This window comes from Gopherus flavomarginatus, chromosome 6 (genome assembly GCF_025201925.1).
Source record: "Gopherus flavomarginatus isolate rGopFla2 chromosome 6, rGopFla2.mat.asm, whole genome shotgun sequence".
NCBI classification, from domain to species: Eukaryota; Metazoa; Chordata; order Testudines; family Testudinidae; genus Gopherus; species Gopherus flavomarginatus.
In genome coordinates this window covers 138,772,526-138,794,999 of record NC_066622.1, presented here as the reverse complement: position 1 = coordinate 138,794,999, position 22,474 = coordinate 138,772,526, and the positions used below count along the sequence as shown (strand labels likewise).

Below are 22,474 nucleotides of genomic sequence, written 5' to 3'. Positions count from 1 at the left end.
CCGCTAAACAAGTACAGTAATAAAAGAGTGATACAAAAGTGATATCAAATGCAACATATTCAACACACACAAACCACAGCCACCTGCAGTATCTACACTTGGAGGAACCTTGGAAGTTGTTTGCTTACAACACACACAAACAAGAGTAGCTGCTCAATGTAAAAACGCTTAGCAGGACTCCAAGGAATTTGCTTAACTTGCAGTAAACACTAAATGTAAGAACTGGGATATTGCAGATCACAAAGAAAAACCCTACATTACACCAGACTTACCACACCGATTCCTTTTAAATACACCTCTACCTCGATACAACGCTGTCCTCAGGAGCCAAAAAATCTTACCGCGTTATATCGAACTTGCTTTGATCCGCCGGAGAGCGCAGCCCCGTCCCCCCGAGCACTGCTTTACCGCGTTGTATCCAAATTCATGTTATATCGGGTTGCGTTATATCATGGTAAAGGAGTACAACTTGTTGCATAAATACATGTTCCTGATTCTCTGTTTGATATACATCAAGGCTAGAAGAAATGGTCTTTCTTACCTCCAGAACAGTTATTCAGGTTCATGTTCTACAAATTTTAGTCCAGATCAGGGGTCAGTGATAGGAAAATCAGTGTTTTTAAAATATAAATGTGTTAATTTAGAATATCAAATCAAAACATTTGTTTTTGTTTTTAAATGCTTTTTTTCAAAGAGCATTCCTGTAGCAAGGAATGCTTATTTAAGGTCATTTTTAGAATACTGGTCCACAATAAAGTAGCTAAACAAATACACAAACCCTAAAACCTTTTCATATTCAAGACAGATATTAGTTGAAACAAGAGACTGCAAAAGCATGTCAGGAGGAAGCAATTACATTTGGAAGCTCTGGGATATTAATGTGGTGTGAAGCCATCCAGGTTCAGAGCAAGAATGGCTTATTCAAGGATAGGAAATTCTATAGAAAAGCTGCACTAATACTTTTGGAACGTTGCATTTTAGATTGTTCTTACTCTAAATATCTCTTCTGTTATTTCCTTTTAGCTGACAATTGCAACCCACATGGTGCTTAAAAGGTATACTGCTAATCTCCCTCCAGAATCTGACAGGCCTTAAAAATTATAATCAGGAAACAATAGTCCACATGGATTCTGAGTAAAATCCATCACTCAAAGGACTGAAGAAGATACAGCTACTATTTCTGATGGACCTTCAGATAAGCAACATGTGCTCCCTACTGGCTCTGTAGCAATGAACTAGTAGTAAACCAACCCTGAAGATGCCTCAAAGTTAAGAAAGCATTGGCAGCTTGTTAGGGAGACAGAGCTAATTTGCATTAAACAATGCAGACTGCAGTCACCCTCATTTGCAACACAAACGTGCAGGAAACTATAGGCGTCAGTATGCAAAGCTTCTTCTTGATTCCAATAGCTCTGACCAGGACACAGCATGGGATGTTGGGGCCTATAGTCTCCACATGCTGTATTCTGGCTATCCTGAAGCACAAACAAGGAAGCAGGCGGTCAGAGCCATATTGGCTTCTGATGCCTTCAAAATAGGAAAACAGAGACTGAAATAATCTTTTCTGAATTGAAACACACGAGTTGCTGGGAGAGATTTCTTTTAGAGTTAGAAAAAAGTTTAAAACTACTAACATGGTAAATGGGGAACTATACAAACAAGTACTTGAGATTATTCCTTTTAATACCTAGTATTAAGTCTTTAAGAGGAAACACTATAAACGCAACCTTCATCGAATGACACAGTTTAGGAGGTTAGTCACGACGATGGCTGCCAGTACTAGTTTTTTTTAGTAATTAAAAATCCAGCAACTTTCATAAAGCTAAATCCAACAATTAAGTATTCTTTAGGCAAACTGGCTAAAATATTTGTTTTTATATTCCACTATGTAAGTGTTCCCTGCTCATGGCAAGTTCTCGAGGCAAAATCCCATTGTTAACACTCTGAATCCCCGCTTTGACTCGCAGCCTACCACCTAGTGCAAGTGCCTGGTTCCTATCTGAGCATACAGGGTCACTAGACATATACAGACATAATCATGAAAAATCTGGAGTTTAAAACTAGATTTGCTGATAGAATATTTTCTGGTATCTAGAACTAATTTCTGCAAGAGTGCTGTTTAAACTGACTTTCTGTGTGTCCTCATGTAAACTGCGCTAATGCTAGCAGCGTTGTAGCCCTGTTTGGTCTCAGGATATCAGAGAGACCAGGTGGGTGAGGTCATAGCTTTTATTGACAAACTTCTGCTGGGGAAAGAGACAAGCTTTTGAGCTACGCACAGCTCTTCTTCAGGTCTGAGAAAGGTACTCAGAGTGTCATAGCTAAATACAAGACAGAACAGATTGTTTAGCATAAGTCGTTAACATATTCTAAGAGACCATTTAAGGTGAAGTATCCCATTAAACAATTAAAACCCACACTTCATGGGGACCACTCCCTGAGAGAAATCTTTCCCAAATCCCCTCTTCTGGCCTTCAAGCAATGCCCCCAACCTCACCAAAGGAACGATCATCATCAGAAGCAAGCTCCTCACAGACCAGGAGACACCAACTCCACAGCAGCACCAGACCCTGCCAGAACAACAGATGAAACACTTGCAGACATACCTCCACTGCTTTTATGATCAATACCCCCAACAACAACTATGTGCATGAAACCAGACAATTACAATGCTCTCCAATGAAATTACACAGAAAAATGATAAAAACAGAAACACCCCATCACGTGTGGGCAAACACTTTTCACAAAACCATCTCTCCATAACTCACCTCTCAGTCCTCGTCCTCAGAGGAAACCTAAACTACACCTTCAAAAGATGAGCTTGGGAGCTTAAATTCATAACTTTTTTAGACACCAAAAATCATGGTTTTAATAAAGACACTGTGACCCACTAACCCCACTTTTTTTGTCCTATGACAGCAGAGGTGTTAACAGGCCACTTCACCTTGAATGGCCTCTTAGAATGTGTGTTAACTACTTGTGCTAAACAATCCCTTCCATTTTGTATTTAGCTGCCACTCCTCGGAGGACCTTTCCTAGACCTGAAGAAAAGTTGTGTGTCATTCAAAAGCAAGTCTCTTTCACCAACAGAAGTTTGTCCAACAAAAGATATTGCCTCATCCAGCTCGTCTCTCTCATACTATAAGGCAGTTACAAGTTACCTCTCCATAAGATGTATCGACAATAACTAATGACCCACAATTTATGTCTTCTAAACTGCTAAACATTTTAGTGCTGTGACAGCAATTTGTGCTAGAAGAAAGTACCAAAAAAAAAGAACAATGTAGTAAGTCTTGTCTAATAAAGTTCAGTTTCATTCACTATCCAACCCCCACTCCCGCAAAAAAAAACCCTTTGAAGGTTGTTGTGTTAAAAGCTCCAATCCCTAAATTAGACTGCAAAAATGCAGATTCTTCATAGCTTCAGGGGAGAGTGAGTTTGCATCTACACTCACACTGCTAGCCACTGAACCCAACAGGAAGGTGAGAGGAAATCTTTTGTCAGATATTAAATTGGCCCAAAGAACCAGCAGTACTGAATTATAAAATTAAATTTTTTTTAAACCTGTCCTGGTTAACAATCAAGCTTTTATTTGGCAGGTGGGAAGAAGGTTTTTTTTTTGCACAAGGCCCATAATAAAATACTCGTTACTCCAAAAGGTTAAAACCAAAATTAATCGGTAGCAGTTACCAGGAGGCAACTGGTATAAATTTATGCTAAATCAAATAAAATCAATTATTTTAAACAATGGTAGTACGTTGTTTTCCCTTACCCATTCCCTGCAGTACTGGAGCTGGCTGGAGAATGGCTCAGAGAGGTGCTGCCGGCACAAGGACTTTTCTTAGTGGACAGATCAAGCACTCCGTCTGCAGAGACATAAGAATCACTTGAGGAGGAAAAGAAACAGCAGCAAACTGTGATTTCTCTTAGGTAAAAGAAACATGTTGGGGAACTAGATGGTCCAGTGGCTTAACACACTGGCTTTTCATCACTGGAGGATTGCAGTCACTTCCCAATTTGTTTACACATGATGGCTTCCTTTTAGTCCTCATCGCAGTCACTACACAGACTGGCAGAGTCTGGCAGAATTGACTTCTCTTTGCTAGGAGAGGAAAAGGACTAGAGCACCAGATAATGTTAAAAGTCAGATGCATACTGCAGCATCACCAAACACAAAAGGTTCCAAAATCAAGAATAAGACTCCCAAAAAATCATGATATCGGCTTCAAAATAAAAGTTAAAAAATTCTTTGCTTTTTGGTCTGACTCTGGATTTCCAGGCCCATGGGGAATTTGCATGTGATAATTCAATCTCAAATGAACACCCAGAAATGCAAGCTCCCTGTTCCACTGCTACGAATGCAACTTTACCTTTCTCTCCTACTCCATGATGAAGTGTCCCAGTGGGGAAGCTGTCAACCTCTCCCTCCACATGCTCCATGCCCCAGAACAGTCTCCTGCTACGATCACATTCTTCTTCCTTTCCACTCCCATGCCTCCCTCCATAATCTCTTGTCCCTCCCACCTCAATCTCCCTCTCTGTTTCCCCACTTCACATACGCATTTCCTAACATTAACAAGTTTCCTGACCAGTTCCCAGACCACAGAGAATGGGGAAGCCATCTTTGCGAAGGAAAGCCTGACCTCAATCCCATTGGAAACAATGGGAGACTATGGCCATTTGTAATAAAAACAACTTTTTGTGAGACAAGCCCAGATGCCTGAGATTACTGGTAACTCTGAAAAATGGGGTTTATGGGCAAGGTAAAGAGGAGAGTTACCACAGCTACTTGCCCATGCTATGTCTAGCTTGAATAAGTACCATCAATTCTTATGTTCATGATGAAACATATTAAAATGCAGGGGAGTTCTCAGGTTGTCTCAAACTGCCCATGCGACATATATGTATTTTGTTTTATTTGCCAAACTCCCCTCTTTCAGCACACTGTTCTATACACTCTGCTTGGAAATGTAGCATAATCCAAATTTAAGTAAACAGGCTTCTAGTTTTAAATGCAGCAATACCCAGACACAATGTGTTTATAGAAGTACACTAATATAGTGAAACAGCATTCCCTCCTCAAGCAAATATACTACAGACTGGTCTACGCTGGGAATTTACATTGGCATAACTGCGTTTCTCAGGGGTGTGAAAAATCCCCTCCCACCCCCCAAGAGAGATGTAGCTATACTGATCTATCCCCTGGTGTAGGCAGTGCTAGGTCGATGGAAGAATTATTAGCTACCACCTCTTGGGGAAGTGGCTTCCCAGCAATGACAGGAGAACCCTCCCATTGGTGTAATTAGTGTCTACACTGAAGTGCTACAACATTGCAGCTACACCACTGTCATGTTTTAAGAGTAGTCATGGAGCATGACTGCTTCAAAGGAAGCCACATCCAACCCCCCTCTGTCAGGACGGTCACCACGACATGAAGAGCCTTTGAGAGTGAGGGGGATCCTTCAGAGTGTTCCCCTTCAATAGCCACAGGAGGATAGCAATGAATAATCTAATTTCCCCCTACACTCCTTCAAAACAAAGATATACCAAAATGGCACCACTGGAACTGCTCCAAGAGTCTGTTAAATACATCATTACAACAGGGTTTTTTGCCACATTCATTATCTGTCATGTAGCAATGTAAACTATAATACATACTTGTACGGATTAATCACGTAACTGCAAATAATTATGGAATGACAACACGCATGCACCCAGTAAAAGCATTATGAACATTTATAAATTCACTTGAAGTTTTTCTATATCTTGGCAGATAAAAACAACAAAAACAATTCATCCATTTTCTGAACAACCTATCAATAAATACTTTTGTTTTTCAGCACACATTTCTGTAATTAAAAGGGCTAAGACAAAAACCCTCTGTAACAGTCTTTTAGGAGAGGCACTAGGAGGAAAAACAGACCTTGTAATGACCTGAATAGTTGAACTCATTTCTCTATAATTTTGCAAGAAGATCCATCCACGTGATTAAGATTTTTATACCAAATTTAGCCCAGAGCAAACTTCTGTTGGCTGAGTTACAATGTACTGACACTACCACAATCTTCGTTACAGCAGCTCTTTGCTGCCATGTTTAACTTAAGAAGTGACATTATCATTTACAGTAAGTGACATTAATGGTATTTGTTCACGACACTGTTTCCAGGATGTGTTTTGTTTTAACCTTCTTACCAAAACCTCCATAAATGTCTCTCTCCCAATGAATATTAGAAAGACGTCTGCAGTACCCAAAATTAATTGTACATAAAAATAGCTAAAGGCTTTAAACATGAATCCTTGATAGCAGGTGTATTTAAAGACAGTGATTTTCAAAATAACCTTTCCCAATATGGGGTACCCAGACCCACTCTATTTTTCATGCGATCATTTCAGACATCTTTCATTAACACATTCTCACGAAATTCAAAGGGTTACTGTGAATCATATCAGTCCTCTTAAAAGCTCCTCTGCATTGGACACAATGATCCCCTCTATTCAATACTGTTTCAGGAATGAAGAGACAAAATGTTCAGATACTACAATGCTGTTCGGAGAATTTGTTCTTTAAAAGCAGTTTGACAGAAAGCAAGGTTATCCATTTAGCACAAGCTCTGCAGCACTGCACTATAGATGATATTCAGTCTGTACTCTGCAAAGTATTTTTTATGTACAAAAATAAACTTCTGCTAAATATATAAACAAGGAAACTATTGTATAATTCAGGGGTTCCATTTTTTAAATCCTGCATTCACCAAGCAACGTGCCATACAGTAACTAGCATTTCAAAAAAATACTGCTTCTAATCCAAGCCAAACACAATTCAGGACTACTGTTCTGACCAAATAAAATAAGATAACATTATACATAAAGCTTCCTAACTCTCTGATCTTGCCTTATCAGCAGGTACATAAACAAACACACTACACATGTTCATAGCATAGCTCTCCTTGTAACAGTACTCTTGTTGCTAGAGACAGTTGGGAGCCTTGTCAACTCCTCTCCTCCTCTTGCATTAAACGCACATAGATTTTTATAGCCTCCAATTTTTCAGCAACTTCCTTTTCCCACCCCATCACATCCAATCAGTCACTACATTATGCACTGCATTATGGGGTCTACAACTTTGCCATTCTGTGTTTCATTTAATAGTTTACACTTCTAATTCTTCCCTGCTTTGTGCCAACAATGCCTCTAGCATATTGGAACTGAATGCAAGATACTTTTGGTAATAGTCATACCTTGTTCACTAGGTTCTGACTGAGACTTTCTGACAGTAAGGTCCAGAGGTGAGTCTTGGTCAGCCATGAGAAGTTTGCTGAGCACAGGGTTCTGAGCAGTTGCAGCCGAGGGAGAGGAGGCGACCAGAGATGCTTTCAGCAGGCTTTGGTTCTTTGTGCTATTGGGCTGGCTGGAGTCCTGAGTAGAGCTATTTTTTGAGGTATATTCAGCAGCAAACTGTCGGATCATTCGCTGCATGATCTCCCGGGCCACTAGGGGAATATTGGGGTCAGAGACCCCAGGACTGTCTGTAAACATTAGAGACTTTTTTAAAGGAAGAATTTTACAAGTAAAACTTTGAAATCAAAACATTACATTTCATTCTCTAGATTTTCTTAACGATGCAATACTTCCTTCAAGGAGACACAACTTATTCTTAAGATACCTACATAACAAAAAGTGTTGCTATTTATAACATAGATCCTTAATATAACAACATTCCTACAAGATTTAAGTAATATTTCCTAAACTTTTTTTTCCAATACGTTTATCCCACGGACCTTTGAGAGGGCTTGGGGGTGGAAGGAGAACAAGAATCATGAAGGAAAATGTTCAGTAATAATTTTAAACAGAAGTTTGTTACAAAAAACAGAACAGGTTTACAGTGGAAGAGTGGAGTAACTTACCTGGTTACCTGGAGTATGTTAGAATACAGATATTCAGGCCTGCCTGTACAGATCTATACTTTAAGAACTTAGGTGTATTTTTATCACTTAGCTAGTTACAGGGGTATAAAAACAAGGAATCAAAATCACACTCTGCCTGTGTCTGGGCCTTCTCTCACTAGGAGAGTCTGAGGCCTTGTTCTTAGGCTAAGCAGCAGGGGCAGCCATAAACTGGGAAGCCAATGGTCACATTCTCACATCCCAAACCCCTCACACTGAAATAAGGTGGGGTTAGGCTGTTAGAAAACAATCCTGTCCTGATAGTGCCAATCATCACCAGATAAAGAAACAGATCTGAGGATGGTTAAAGAAAACCTAGTTTGATAGCAGCTTGTCTGGCAAGAAATCACTTATTAGTGGTTGTGAAACCCTCATTTCTGTATGTTTTATCTTTATGGCCCCCACTTTTCTATTGTTAATCTGTCTGGTTCGCTAATTGTTTCTGTCTGCTGTATAATTAATTTTTCTAGGTGTAAGTTAATTAAGGTAGTGGGATATAAATGGTTAGAGATTTATGTTACATTAGGATTGTCTAGTTAAATTTCAGTAAAATTATTGGTTAAGGTACAGCTGAGAATATTACTATATAAACTGGGGTCAAACAGGAAGTGGGGGGAAGGGAAATTGGAATCATGTTTGCTGGGGGGGGGGGGGGAAAACGGGAACAGGGACACAGGCAAGGCTCTGCGGCGTCAGAGCCGGGCAGGGGGACGCAGGGTAAACGTTCTGCAGCGTCATGGCCACGCACGGAGACGCGGGGTAAACGCTCTGTGGCATCGGAGCCGGGCAGGGGGACATGGGGTAAACGCTCTGCGGCATCACGGCCAGGAAGGGGGAAGCAGGGTAAACGCTCTGCGGCGTCGGAGCCGGGAAAGGGGACGCGGGGTAAATGCTCTGCGGCGTCGGAGCTGGGCAGGGGGACGCGGGGTAAACGCCCTGCAGTGTCGGAGCTAGGCAGGGGGACGCGGGGTAAACGCTCTGTGGCATCACGGCCGGGAAGGGGGACACAGGTTAAACGCTCTGCGGCGTCGGAGCTGGGCAGGGGGACGCCGGGTAAATGCTCTGCGGCGTTGGAGCCGGGCACGGGAACGCGGGGTAAACACTCTGTGGTGTCGGAGCCAGGAAGGGGGACGTGCGGTAAACGCTCTGCGGCGTCACGGCCAGGAAGGGGGACGCGGTGTAAGCATTCTGCGGCGTAGGAGTCGGCAAGGGGGACTCGGGGTAAAGGTTCCGTGGTGTCACGGCCGGGAAGGGGGACGCGGCGTAAACGCTCTGTGGCATCGGAGCCGGGGAGGGGGACGTGGGTAAACACTCTGCGGCGTCACGGCCGGGAAGGGGGACGAGGGTAAACGTTCTGCGGTGTCACGGCCGGGAAGGGTGATGCAAAGTAAACGCTCTGTGGCGTCACGGCCGGGAAGGGGGACGCGGGGTAAACGCTCTGTGGCGTCGGAGCCGGGCAGGGGGATGCGGGTAAACGCTCTGTGGCGTCGGAGCCGGGCAGGGGGACGCGGGGTAAACGCTCTGCGGCATCACGGGCGGGAAGGGGGACTCGGGATAAAGGCTCTGCGGCGTCACGGTCGGGAAGGGGGACATAGGATAAAAGCTCTGTGGCATCGGAGCCGGGGAGGGGGACGCAGGGTAAATGCTCTGCGGCGTCACGGCCGGAAAGGGGGACACGGGGTAAACGCTCTGTGGCGTCGGAGCTGGGGAGAGGGACGTGTGGTAAACACTCTGCGGTGTCGGAGCCGGGAAGGGGCATGTGGGTAAACGCTCTGCGGCGTTACAGTCGGGAAGGGGACACCGGGGAACAGACCCTATCAGCATATAGAGATAAGCCCGACTGGTGTGAAGGGCTTTGGAATATGCTTGTTTATTGGGGTTAGTTTCCAAACATGCATTGTTTGCACTTCACACTTCTAGTCTTCTGCTTTCTGTCTGCATGACAAGAACCAGGGGAGAGGGTGAAGGGAAAGCCCTCTAACAGAGTAACTTCCCCAAAAGCACAGTGGTACCCAATAAATATCCCCATGAGTGGGGCCCTATTTCTCTGAGCCACAGACTCCAAAGGGATTCATCTAAAAAGCCAAGCGAAGTTCTAGGAATCCTTTCCACCCCTTCCTACCATCACCGCAGCATGAGGTTCAATACTGAGTGAAGTCCTCTAATACGAAAGGTGCTGAATAAAAACTAAACACTGTTTTTAAAATAGGTGCTAAGCAACTAATAAGGAATGTGATATGGGGAAAATCAGGAATACATTTTATTTATTTATATTAAAACACACTAGTGTTTGTACAGGGCATATCACAACAAAGCCCCAGTTCTGTCTGGGGGTTTGCGGACTAGTTCAATACTGATACATTTTAAAATATTATTATTGTTTTAGATTAATCATGCTTTGTGGACAGGCACAGATCCACAACTACTGCATCAGACCAACTAAGAAGTCCTGCTACACCAGCTCGCAGACACACCCTTGTGTTTAATTTGGCCACAGAACAAGTACTCCTGGTGATTTCTGAAGCTTTTAAGACTTGATTTTCATTATATTATCGTATGTAATATTCAGATAAGCCTGTGCAATAGAAAAAACAAGTTTTTAAAACTTCAAAAAGGGCTACTTGTAGCCAATGTAATGAATCTTCAAATGGAGAAAAAAATAAAAATAAAACAGTAAGTGCTCATTTCCCCTCAATAGCTGCAATCTGTTTTAGCTGTCTGCCTAGGTTAAAATGTTTTGGTTCCAGAGAAAAAGGAGAGGGGGGTAATATTATGTGCTGCATATTTCAATGGATAGACTGTTGCAAGCTTTCCTCTCCCACTGCCTTTTTTTATCATCTCTTGTATTAACAATAAAAGATTCATGGGGCAAGAACCTGCCATTTTATTTGTCTGTAAAATACCAGAATGTGGACTTGAACCAGGGTGGATAAAAATCATTGATTTAAAAAATAAATACATGATTTTTTTTCAAATTTAAATCGGATTTTTTTTGATAAAATGCTTTTTGAGGAAAAAAACCTATCTAAAGATAGTTCGAATTAAGATAGCTCATTATAGCGCAAAAGATATCTCATCACGGAATAGGGATTATAAATTCTAGTTGTATAGTCTGAGACAATATATTCATGTCATGTTTAAGAAAAGTTTTGCAAACGAGTTCCAATAGTTGATGGATTAGGGACCCAATCTTATGGGGTTCCAGGGGCTTCTGTATCGATTATTTAGGTTAATCTCTCTATCCACTCAATGGGACTCAGTGCTCAGTCTAGAACATGGGTTCTCAAACTGGGGGTCGGGACCCCTCAAGGGGCCGTGAGGTTATTTCATGGGAGATTGCAAGCCGTCAGCCTCCACCCCAAACCTTGCTTTGCCTCCAGCATTTATAATGGTGTGAAATATATGAAAAAAGTGTTTTTAAATGTATAAGGGGGGGAGTCACACTCAGAGACTTGCTGTGTGAAAGGGGTCACCAGTACAGAAGTCTGAGAACCTCTGGTCTAGAAGATACCATCAGAGATGCTTAATTTTGCAGTTCTCAAACTGTGGATTTGTGTCTCCAGAAGTAACATGCTTGTTAACAGCAAAAATGTTTTTAAATAAATAAATAAATAATATATAGAGGTGAAAAATAACAGACTTCACACCTATTGTCCCTTTGCACATTTGTGTACACAGAGTCAATCCCTTACCTTCTCTAAAAGTGCAAAGTTTCAAAAAGTTAACTGAATAGAAGATCGTTGGGGGGTGGAATAGATCTGGACAAGGAGAAGTCGTCTGGGGATAAATGTGAGAAGGGAGGGACAGGCAGTAGAAACAAAAGTGAAACTGTTTGAGCAGCATATTCCAAAAGTCTTGAGGTCTTTCTGAGTGTAGCCTTCATTGATTTGAGATCTACTATACCGTTCTCTCACTAGAAGTGAAAATCTATAATGGCAAAAGGCCATAAAAGAGACCCAGTTTGGGAATATTTTAATGAAGTTCCTCTACTATGTAAGACAGTAATGCGTGCAAACTGCAAACAGTGCAACAAAGAAATGCAAGGCCTGGTTGCCCGAATGAAATAACATCATGAGAAGTGTTCTTTCCCAGGAGGAAGCTGCTTGAAGATGATGAAAGGAACATGTCTGAACATGCAGGATCTTCAGGTTGATAAACTTTTTTATTTCATACTTCTTTCTTAAGGATTGCGCGTCTTCCTTCTGGACTATTCTTGAATTCTCATGTTTGAGCAAAAAATATAGTTGTTACTCTATGGTACTATCATTTTAGATTAAAGTTGTGAGAAAAAATAAACAGCTGAAATAGACAGATCTTCCTTTTACAATTTCACCTTTAAAGTAGTACTGAGTGTCAGGGAATGCATTGAGTGATACTAAATGAGCAGTATGGTAATAATAATAAATAACTGCAGTGACTTATTTTGTTTATGAGAATCCATCCTCAATAAACAGAATTCTGAAGACCATCCACCTTCAAGATCACCATCATTTTCTATAGTTTCAGAGTTATCTGCCAATGATAAGAGTTTCAGTCACATCATGTATGTGTCACATAGCCACAGTATATCACCCGTAGCAAAAAGGAAAAAAATCTCCATCATCCAGAAACAACATAAGTTTGTGATAAGAACCAGCATATTACAAAATGAGGCAATTGATGAAAAAATTGCCTGGTTTGTTTATGCAACAAATTCTCCTTTCCGTATGATTGAGAACCCACACTTCATTAACATGGCTCAGTCATTCAGACCAGGATACAGTCCACCCAACAGAGCAGGTGTCACAGGCAAATTGCTGGATAAAGTGTATGAAAGAGAAATTGAGCAATGTGCAAAAGGTCTAGAGGGTGAAATTGTTAACCTGAGTCTTGATGGGTGGAGCAGTGTCCACAATGATCCTGTTGTGTGTGCTTGTGTGACAAGAGAAGAAGGCAATGTCTTCCTTACAGAAACAACTGATACATCAGGAAATGCACATGCAGCAGAATACTGACAAGAAGTAGCAGTAAAAGCTATAACAAATTGTGAAAAAAAATCAAATGTCTAGTGCACAAATGTATCCAAGATGAGAAGAAATGATTGAGAAGAGAGTCCCAAGCTAATAGCATACGGTTGCAGTGCTCATCTGATGCACCTTCTGGTCAAAGACTTCAGTGTTCCAGAAATAAAGACTAATGTTGAAATTGCAAAATACTTCTATAACAACCACTTTGCAGCAGCTGCTCTGAAAAAAAGTGGGAGGAACCAAGCTAACTCTCCCACAAGGCGTGCGATGGAACTCAGTAGTGGACTGTTTTGAGCACTATATCAAGAACTAGCCTAATCTGATGACAATTTGTGAACAAAATTGTGAAAAAATAGATGGCACTGTCACAGCCAAAGTTCTCAACATTGGGCTTAAGAGAAAAGTTGAACACATGCTGAGTACCCTGAAGCCTGTTTCTGTAGCCTTGAACAAAATGCAGGGAAATAGCTGTTTTATTGCTGATGCTGTTGAAATTTGGAAGGAACTGAGTGAGATGTTAAAAAGAGAAATATGCAATGAGAGAGTTAAATTACAAGCATTAAAATAACGAATGGGACAAGCACTATCTCCAGCTCCTTTTCTTGAAAATATTCTCAATACTCCACACCAGGGTCAAATCTTAACTTCTGAAGAAGAGGAGTTGACTATGACATGGACATCCAGTAACCACCCCTCCATAATGCCAACTATAATAAACTTCAGAGCTAAGGGTGAACCATTCAAGAAACTTATGTTTGCTGATGATGTTTTAAAGAAAGTCACACCAGTGACCTGGTGGAAGTCATTTAAGCACTTGGATTCAGAGACTGTTGAAGTGATAATCTCACTTTTAACAGCAATAGCTTCTTCTGCCGATATAGAAAGAATATTTTCTTCCTTTAGACAATTTCATTCCAAACTGAGAAATCGTTTGGGACCTGAAAAAGCAGGAAAGCTTGTTTTTCTTTTCCAGATTATGAATAAACAGGAAAATGAAGGCGAGGACGACTGAGTTAGCTGCAGAAACCAATATTTTAAGTTTCTCATGTTGACCTGGCTGAAATCATCGATTTAAATTTTTTTTAATAGTTCATTTAACTATTTTAATTAAAAACAATTTTAACAAAACAAACTTGATTTTAAAAAACTTGAATGTTTAACTAAATTCAAAAATTCCTATGCTTGTTTTATTAAAATATTATAAGCAGGGCCGGTGCAACCATTTAGGCGGACTAGGCGGTTGCCTAGGGCGCCGAGATTTGAGAGCACCAAAAAGTGCCCCCCAATTTTTTTTTTTAATGGTTGAGCATCCGCTGCTGCTGGGAAAGAGAGGGAGTCTGAGCTGCCAACAGCAGCCGGCAGCCCAGGGTGTCCCCTGGGTCAGGGTGCCGCCGTGGCAGCCCGCAGTCCATGGTGTCCCCTGGGTCAGGGCGCCTCTGCGGCAGCCCGCAGCCCAGGGAAACACCGGGCTGCCGGCTGCCGCGGAGATGCACTGACCCCGGGTCAGGGCGCCACTGTGGCAGCCTTCAGTCCAGGGTGTCTGGAGGGGGCGGCAGGCAGCTCCCGTGGAGCTGCCGTAGTCGTGCCTGTGGACGGTCGGCTGCTCGCGCGGCTCCGGTGGACCTCCCGCAGACACCACTGCGGCAGCTCCACCGGAGCCGCGGGACCAGCGCGCGGGGCAGCGAAATTGCCATCCACCTAGGGCGCTCAAAACCCTAGCGCCGGTCCCGATTATAAGGCTGCAGTTGAGGAAAAAAATCCACAATACATAATGTTGTTGTTTTAGTTAAATAAAACAATTTAAATGTCTGTCTGGTGATGTTCTCCTCCTAATACAACATGGCAAGAAAATCCTCCAAATATTAATGATTAACCTGTTGAACTGGAGATAGTTTACCTCCCAATGACTTCATAAGTATCTGCTTCAATTACCTTTGGTAAATGAAATAACCAAACAATCATTCATTTTCTGACACAGCTGTAAAACTAATCTGAAAAGTTTTCAAAATAAATCACTTTAAAAATGTATAGTGTGTACCTTCTAAAAATGAAACCTACATCGACTTCTGAGTTGTGAAAAATATGTATTAAGGTTATAACAACAAACAAGAATGCACTTTTATGTAGAAATCCATGATTAAATCAAGTCTTCCTGACTAGTGATTTAAATAATAATTTAAATCTCCTTCTTTAGAGGTTTTTAAGGTCAGGCTTGACAAAGCCCTGGCTGGGATGATTTAGTTGGGGATTGGTCCTGCTTTGAGCAGGGGGTTGGACTAGATGACCTCCTGAAGTCCCTTCCAACCCTGATATTCTATGATGCACATAGCAAGCCACAATCTAACCCTAAATAAATAATACCAACAACATCTTACTCCCTGTGAAGTTTAGTTCACTATACAATCACATTTCACAATCTTATACTGGTATAATAGTCTTAAACTTCTGAAAGATTTATGTAAATATTTAACGTATTTCTGTACATTATACTAGCCCTTCATGGAAGTTTTCCTGTTAAGGGCAGGGCACAACAAGAGTTTATCGTGGGCTGAGTTGTACCTAAGATTTTAGGTACATAATATACAGGCAACAGACAAGATAGATTCATGAGGCTTACACTGTAACACAGAGAACGTATAAACGCTCTTTTCACATAAGGTGAGATCTTCCTTTTCCTCAAGGTTTTATTAAGGCCTGTTGAAGAATGTGCAAGATAGGTCTAAAAAGAATAAAAAGAGGCAAGGTACTTGAAGCCTAGATCTCAGACCCAGACACTGGCACCCAATGTTTTGACACATCCCCTCAAGGTATACATGGGAGGATGCAGAACTCTTCAAAAACATTAAAACTGCCTGGGGAAATTTCACACGAGGTGGATTACATGCAGATAGAGAGTGCCCACAACATGTGGTATAGCTTATAGCTGGACCAATTAACGTTTCCAGATTAGGAGAGAAGACACAGAATATACACCTGCAGTCACACATCACTGCACTCTGCGACTTTAAAGGCACAGATACTGTCATGTGCCTTCCAAGATAGACTGGCTCAAGATAATCTCATTAACTCACAATAAAGAAGAGCACAAACTACTGAATATAAATGATAAATACAAATAAAATACTCAGCAATTATACAGCACTTTAAATATTCAAAGCATTCTACAAACAATTCTCAAATTTCAACACTAACAAAGAATAGCATTGAGCATAACAGCAAGCAGCAGAAGTCTTGCTGATGCAGCTGCACCGTCTCTTGAAGCCAAATAGACACTTCTCTTGGGTACCATTGGTTAACAATCAGAAAATTAAATAATTTTTTACAATAAAAGTACACCTCTAACAAAAGCTTAGAATGTTCTGAAATAGAAAGAAAAATGCTATAGCCTGGTGGACTACATAAATGGTCTAAAGCATAGTCCACAAGTAAGGCTAAGTTTTTAACATGGTTATTTTTAGTAAAAGTCACGAACAGATCACGGTCAATAAACAAACATTCACGGCGCCTGTGACATGTCCGTGACTTTACTAAAAATAAGCAGGGGGCAGGGCTAGGTAGGGGGAGGAATGTAGTCCCCTTGGGAGCAGCGGGGGAACTGACAGCCCCAGCTCCAGTAGCCGCAGCAGGGGTGAAGCCACAAAGGGCACACAGCCCCCATTCCAGAACTGGCCGCAGTTGTGGGACAGGGGTGCATGATCCCAACTACAGTCCCCACTAAGCCTCAGCCACGGCAGGAGGGCATATGACCCTGGGAAGCTGCAAGGGGGGCACATGGCCCCCAGTGCAGCTGTCAGGCAGGGGTGTGTGGCCTCAGCTGCAGCCCTTGGCAAAAGCCGCGGGGCTGGAATGCATGGCCCCTGCTGCAAACCCCACCAAGTCCAAGATGCTGCGGGGTGGGGAGCAGCCCCTGTTGCAGCCCCTGCCAAACCCAGAACACCATGGGGCTAGGGCACATGGCCCAGCTGCAGCCCCCGCCAAGCCCAGGACGCTGCCACGCAGGGATGGATGGTCCCTGCTACAGCCCCCAGCAGAAGCTGCGGGGTTAAGGTGTGCAGCCCCAGCTACAGCCCCTGGCATTCAGCCCTGGCTGCAGCGCCCACCAAGCCTGGGACACCGTGGGGCTGGGGCACATGGCCCCGGCTGCAGCCCCCGCCAAGCCAGGACACTGCCAGACAGGGAAGCATGCTGTTACTGTCATGTAGTTGAACAAACCAAACACAAAGAAACACTAAACAAAGGCCAAGACAGACAATGAGCTGCATTCTTCAATCTCCTTGAGCTACAAGTTGACTGTGGAAAATTCTCTTTGCACAGGGGAACTCTCTCTCTCTCTCTCTCCTCAGTATAGGGGAGCCCAGGTGCTAAAAGCTCTGCCACACCTCTCCTCCACTAGTGCGGAGGTCCAATGGTAGCCTATGGAAGTGGTGTAAGTTAGAGCAGCCCCTCTGGCAATGTTACTAGGACTTGGCAGTTCAGCATCAGAGAACGACAGGGCAGATGCAGGGAAGAACTAAGCCCTCTATCAGTAAATACATCTCAATGGAAACTTTCACATGTCTATTTGGATATTCACACTCTGCCTATTTAAATCTGTTACCAAAAAAAAAAAATGTATTGCACATACAGAGCACATTATTTTCAGTGGCTAATATTTTATTGTATTAGCCAATCATTTTTTCAAAATTAGGAGGGTGCTCATTCTTCACTGAGACCTATGTGCATGCCACATTTGAAGTTTTCAATTCAATCTTACTTATCTAAGTGCAAAGCATTTGAAAAAATACCTGTTTCCACCCCGGTATAACTCAGAAGGGGGTTAATAGGTTTCCTCCAGGCTAATTTTTTTAAATTATTTCTGGATTGAGAATGAACATGAGAAATTTAAACCCAAAAAGCAATTTTTGCCTTTAACAAAATAGTCAAAGCCACTGAAAAGAGGAGCTTGGAATTAAAACTTTATCTCAACTGTGACTTTAGCAATGCAATAGCCAACCTTCATATCATCCTACAAGACTTCTGTATTTTATGCGATAGATCATTATATACAATTCATATTTATTCATCTTTGGTAACAGTCATAAAAGAGGGGCTAAAATACAGTTATCTATTTCAGACGCCTTAAACAGATGGTTAATAGAAGGGTAGGATGTTGACTGGCGACAGTAATTTCTAATTTGGTTATTTTAAACATAGGCCTTGTATTGTCAGCTACCCAGAGCCAATGTGGAATTATTGATTTGGCAGATATTTGCACACATGGGTTATGCTGAGAAGTACATTCAAGATATCTTTAGAGGCACCTTCTGGCCTCCTATTTCCCAGGTTGGCAGAGGATGTGGAAATGAGTTTCCAGCCTTCCAGGGAGAACAGCATAATCTGAATACCTCTTTTACCACAGTGATTCTTCATCTCTTACTGTGCTGATCACTACACGGTTCTCAAAGCATTTAATACTGTGGATCCCTGGGAAGGTCACCACAGACCACAGTTAGAGAACCACTGCTTTAACAATGCTGACTGCAGAACAGAGACAGCACTAGAATGGATCTAATGACCACTTATTTTCCATCAAACTCCCCACTCACCCTGGCATTGGGCAAATATTGAACACAGCTCCCTCAAAACACAAAAAACCCAAAAACAACTCAGTGCTCCTGCCAGGGTGGCTTTACAGCTTGTAACAGGTGTCTCTCACAGCCCTTCAGAGAGAAGACAGTTTTCTCTTTACCTCTTTCTAAAATGAAACACATTAAAGGCGTAAAGTAACTGAAAACACTGAATGAATGTACAGCCCGTCTTTGAGACACTGGTACTGCATGCAAAGGGCCAGGTCGGAGGTGCCATTCTTTCACTAAGACCAACCTTTTCTGTAAAAGACCGCATTGAGGAACTCTTCTGCTTGCCTCTCAAACCGAATGATTTTTGCTTGCTCTTGTCTGAGTAGAGCTTCTTGCCCAGCTTCTGAAGCTGGCTCATCCAGACTGAGTAGATGTTCCTGAAAAAAAAAGTAATGAAATGAAATGTTTGTACACTCTCCCCCCAAACCACCACATTAATAAATCACTCACAGCTATCAAGCACTCTTTAAACCAGCACCATTATAAAAAGAGGTTTTTCAACAAAAACTTTTAGTTATGCCATGACTGCCTACTCCATAGACTCATCTTGATAATTAAGGTTTAAATCTTAAGTCACATCAACAACACCAAAAACATGAAATGCAGAATGTTGGAAAGGTCAAAATATTAAATATAAACCTAGCAGGTAACTAGTGCTTTTCCCAGTATGACAGCAGTAGCAGAAATGAGGATACCTTGGAAGGAGAAAAGGCTGAATATTTCACTTTGCATTTGGCCAAGAAATTGGCTTCAAACTCTTAATCTTCATTGAGGACTTTTAGTTCTCTATGAAATATAAGATGATACAATACACAGAAAATAATTCTCATCCCACCCCCACATTTTGCACAGCTTCCAGGCAAACTGAGCACGGACTGAGCACTGTCTGCTGCAAGACACATAACACCAACTTTTAAATGGAGAATAACCTTCTAGATTCACAATATTGCCATAAAGCTGGAATGAACAGAAGAATCGCAAGCTCTTGAAATCCTTCTTACAGCTCAACTGAGAGCAACTGGTTGGTTTCAAGAACATTCCAAAACAAAAAGCTTCATTACGATAGAGAGAGAGGGGGTGTGCACATGTCACTACAATTGTTATTAAAAAAAATAAATAGAAAACTGTAGAAAACCTAAAGTCAAAAGTCCAGACGTGTATTTGTTCATTTATTTTTAAAAGCGCAGTTGCTATGAATTATTTGGCAAATCTTAATTATATCAGTTGTAATGTAGTATAGTCACACACTGTCTATTAAATCTTTGCTATAAAATGGGTGGAGACCACTGGATTTTGCAAATACCAGGTTTTCAGTTTAGCAAAGTAGGAATTAGCTAGGTTCTCCTATAAATAATAATGTTCTCTATTTACTTTGTCTCTGAGTAGATTGGTTGAGTTGGAAAGGCGTATTCCCTTTTGTGTACATCCGTGTGCGTGGCGTGTACAAGACAGCAGGGTAGCTCTTTTTAAATGTCAGTTTTGCAGATTGTAAATTTGAGTTGATATTTGTTCATGTTATATTTTACATTGTTTGGTGCAAGGAAGGTGTTATGACAAATTCATTTAAAAAAGCGTGAAGTGCTATAAAAATTAGATGCAACTCTTTGGATTCTGGGAAGCTGCCACTGCCACAGATTTTGGCAGACCTTTCCCAGTTATCTCCCACTATATACAAAGGCACTTTAAACAAGAGAGGCAGTGCAGCTTAGTGGATAGAGCACTGGTGTGGCACTCTGGAGACCTGGGTTCCAGTCCCAGGTCTGCCACTGGCCTGCTGGGTACTTTAGGCAAATCACTTCATCTCTGTGTGCTTCAGTTTCCCACTCTGTAAAATGGGAATAAGATACTGACTTCCTTTGTAAAGTACTTTGAGATCTACTGATGAACTGTGCTATGTACAAGCTAGGTATTATTATATTTGTGTATTTCCTTATTCCTTCCAAATGACTCATTTGTACATTTCATTATTTCAGGCCATTTTTCCAATTTAACAAGATTGTTTTATTTTTGAATGTTCTCATACAATGCATTTGCTATCCCCCTATGAACATCATGTAATTCTCAAATTTCTGTAGCGTACTCCTCACTCCATCCTCCAAAGCAACTGCTACAAAAACATTAAACTTTTCAGTATACTTCAGTTAGAAAGATTGTTTTCTCTCCTTTTAAAACATGTGTGTGAATCTGACTGCTTGTGAAAGCAAGACACTCAGCACAGACTAGAGCCAAGAGCAAGGGTGGCATTTCCCCTAAATAGCTCTGCTAAGGCACCTCAATCTTGACCTGCACCTCCCACTGTCATCCCAATCCTGAGCTTTCCTTGAGCGCCTTCTGCTGGTCATGCTGACCTATGTGGTGACTGATTGGACAAAAGAGGATTAGGATCAGACGACTAAAACCATTTTTACTTCTGATCTCATCAGGGTTCAAAATTACATCTCTGGAAGTGCATCAACTCATTGTCCTATCTAGTCCCCTAGACATAAACAGTGAGGAACCATGATGATGGGAGATGAGTGAGGGCTTCGAAAAGGGAAGACGGTACTGACCAACACCGTCAAGCTGGACAGTGTTTGCAATTGTTTCCTCCAGGCTGCAATTTCAATTACACAACTCTAATTCTGTAACTACACCAAAACAGCACCAACTGAATCCACACTGTGCTGCCCAGCTCCCTTCCTAACACCGTCAAAAGGAAAGATGTGAACTGAAGGAATAGAACTACTGTGTAAAGCAGTCAGGCAGTACAGGGAGCATTCAAGCTGACTGAAATCTCATATCTGTGATAGAAGTACAGAATAATTACAGCACTGTTATGGAAATTGTAACCCAGAACTTCCTAAAAGAAGCCAGATAAAGATACAGTTGCAGTAGTTTATTAGAAGGAAGAGAGTTCAAACAAGCCAGTACTATTCATAATTAAACTGTCCTTGTACTGAAGACATACACATGTGCCACTGAAATGGCATCCTTTAAAATTTAATTACAAATGTAATCTCCAGGGAGTTTTTACTTGAAGTAACATAATATATATGGTCAGGGCCGGCTCTAGCCATTTCGCGGCCCCAAGCACGGCGGCACGCCGCAGGGGGCGCTCTGCAGCTTGCAAATCCCGCAGCTCCAGTGGATCTCCCGCAGGCGTCCCTGCGGAGGGTCCGCTGGTCCTGCGGCTCTGGTGGACCTCCCACAGGCACACCTGCGGATGCTCCACCGGAACCGCGGGACTGGCGGACCCTCCACAGGGACACCCACGAAAGCTCATGCTCCAAAACGTCTGTTAGTCTATAAGGTGCCACAGGATTCTTTGCTGCTTTTACAGATCCAGACTAACACGGCTACCCTCTGATACTTTTGTAAAGGGAAATTATGCCTCAATCTATTAGAATCCTGGGGGGAGGGTGGGAGGGAAATCAACAAGCATGTGGACAAGGGAGATCCAGTGGATAAGGTGTACTTGGACTTTCAGAAAGCCTTTAACATGATCCCTCACCAAAGGCTCTTAATCAAAGTAAGGAGTCATGGGATAAGAGGGATGGTCCTCTCACGGATCAGTGACTGGTTAAAAGATAGGAAACAAAGAGTAGGAATAAATGGTCTGTTTTCACAGTGGAGAGCAATAAATAGCAAGGTCCCCCAAAATCTATACTGAAGCCAGTTTCTGTTCAATGATCTGGAAAAAGGGATAAACAGTGAGAGGGCAAAATTTGCAGATGATACAAAATTACTCAAGATAGTTAAGTCCAAAGCAGACTGTGAACAGTTACAAAGGAATCTCACAAAACCAGGTGACTGGGCAAGAAAATGGGAGATGAAAGTCAATGTTAATAAATACAAAGTAATGCAAATTGGAAAACATAATCCCAACTATACATACAAAATGATGGGGTCTAAATTAGCTGTAACCACT

General features: G+C 42.0%; 1 protein-coding gene across 2 annotated transcripts in view; it reads right to left on the bottom strand.

The window, feature by feature from the left end:
* The window catches only part of LCOR (ligand dependent nuclear receptor corepressor), an 86,418-nt gene that overhangs the window by 10,011 nt on the left and 53,933 nt on the right, over window positions 1-22,474 (bottom strand). The window contains exons 6-9 of one of the 2 annotated variants that reach the window (XM_050958117.1): window positions 18,812-18,944; window positions 7,239-7,526; window positions 3,773-3,866; window positions 1,855-2,570 (exon numbers count right to left, since the gene is read on the bottom strand). In XM_050958117.1, the coding sequence (XP_050814074.1) occupies window positions 2,408-2,570; window positions 3,773-3,866; window positions 7,239-7,526; window positions 18,812-18,944 (678 nt within the window). In that variant the 3' untranslated portion in view covers window positions 1,855-2,407. Of the gene's footprint in view, window positions 1-1,854; window positions 2,571-3,772; window positions 3,867-7,238; window positions 7,527-18,811; window positions 18,945-22,474 lie in introns of those variants that run through there. The other variant, XM_050958116.1, reaches the window with a different exon arrangement.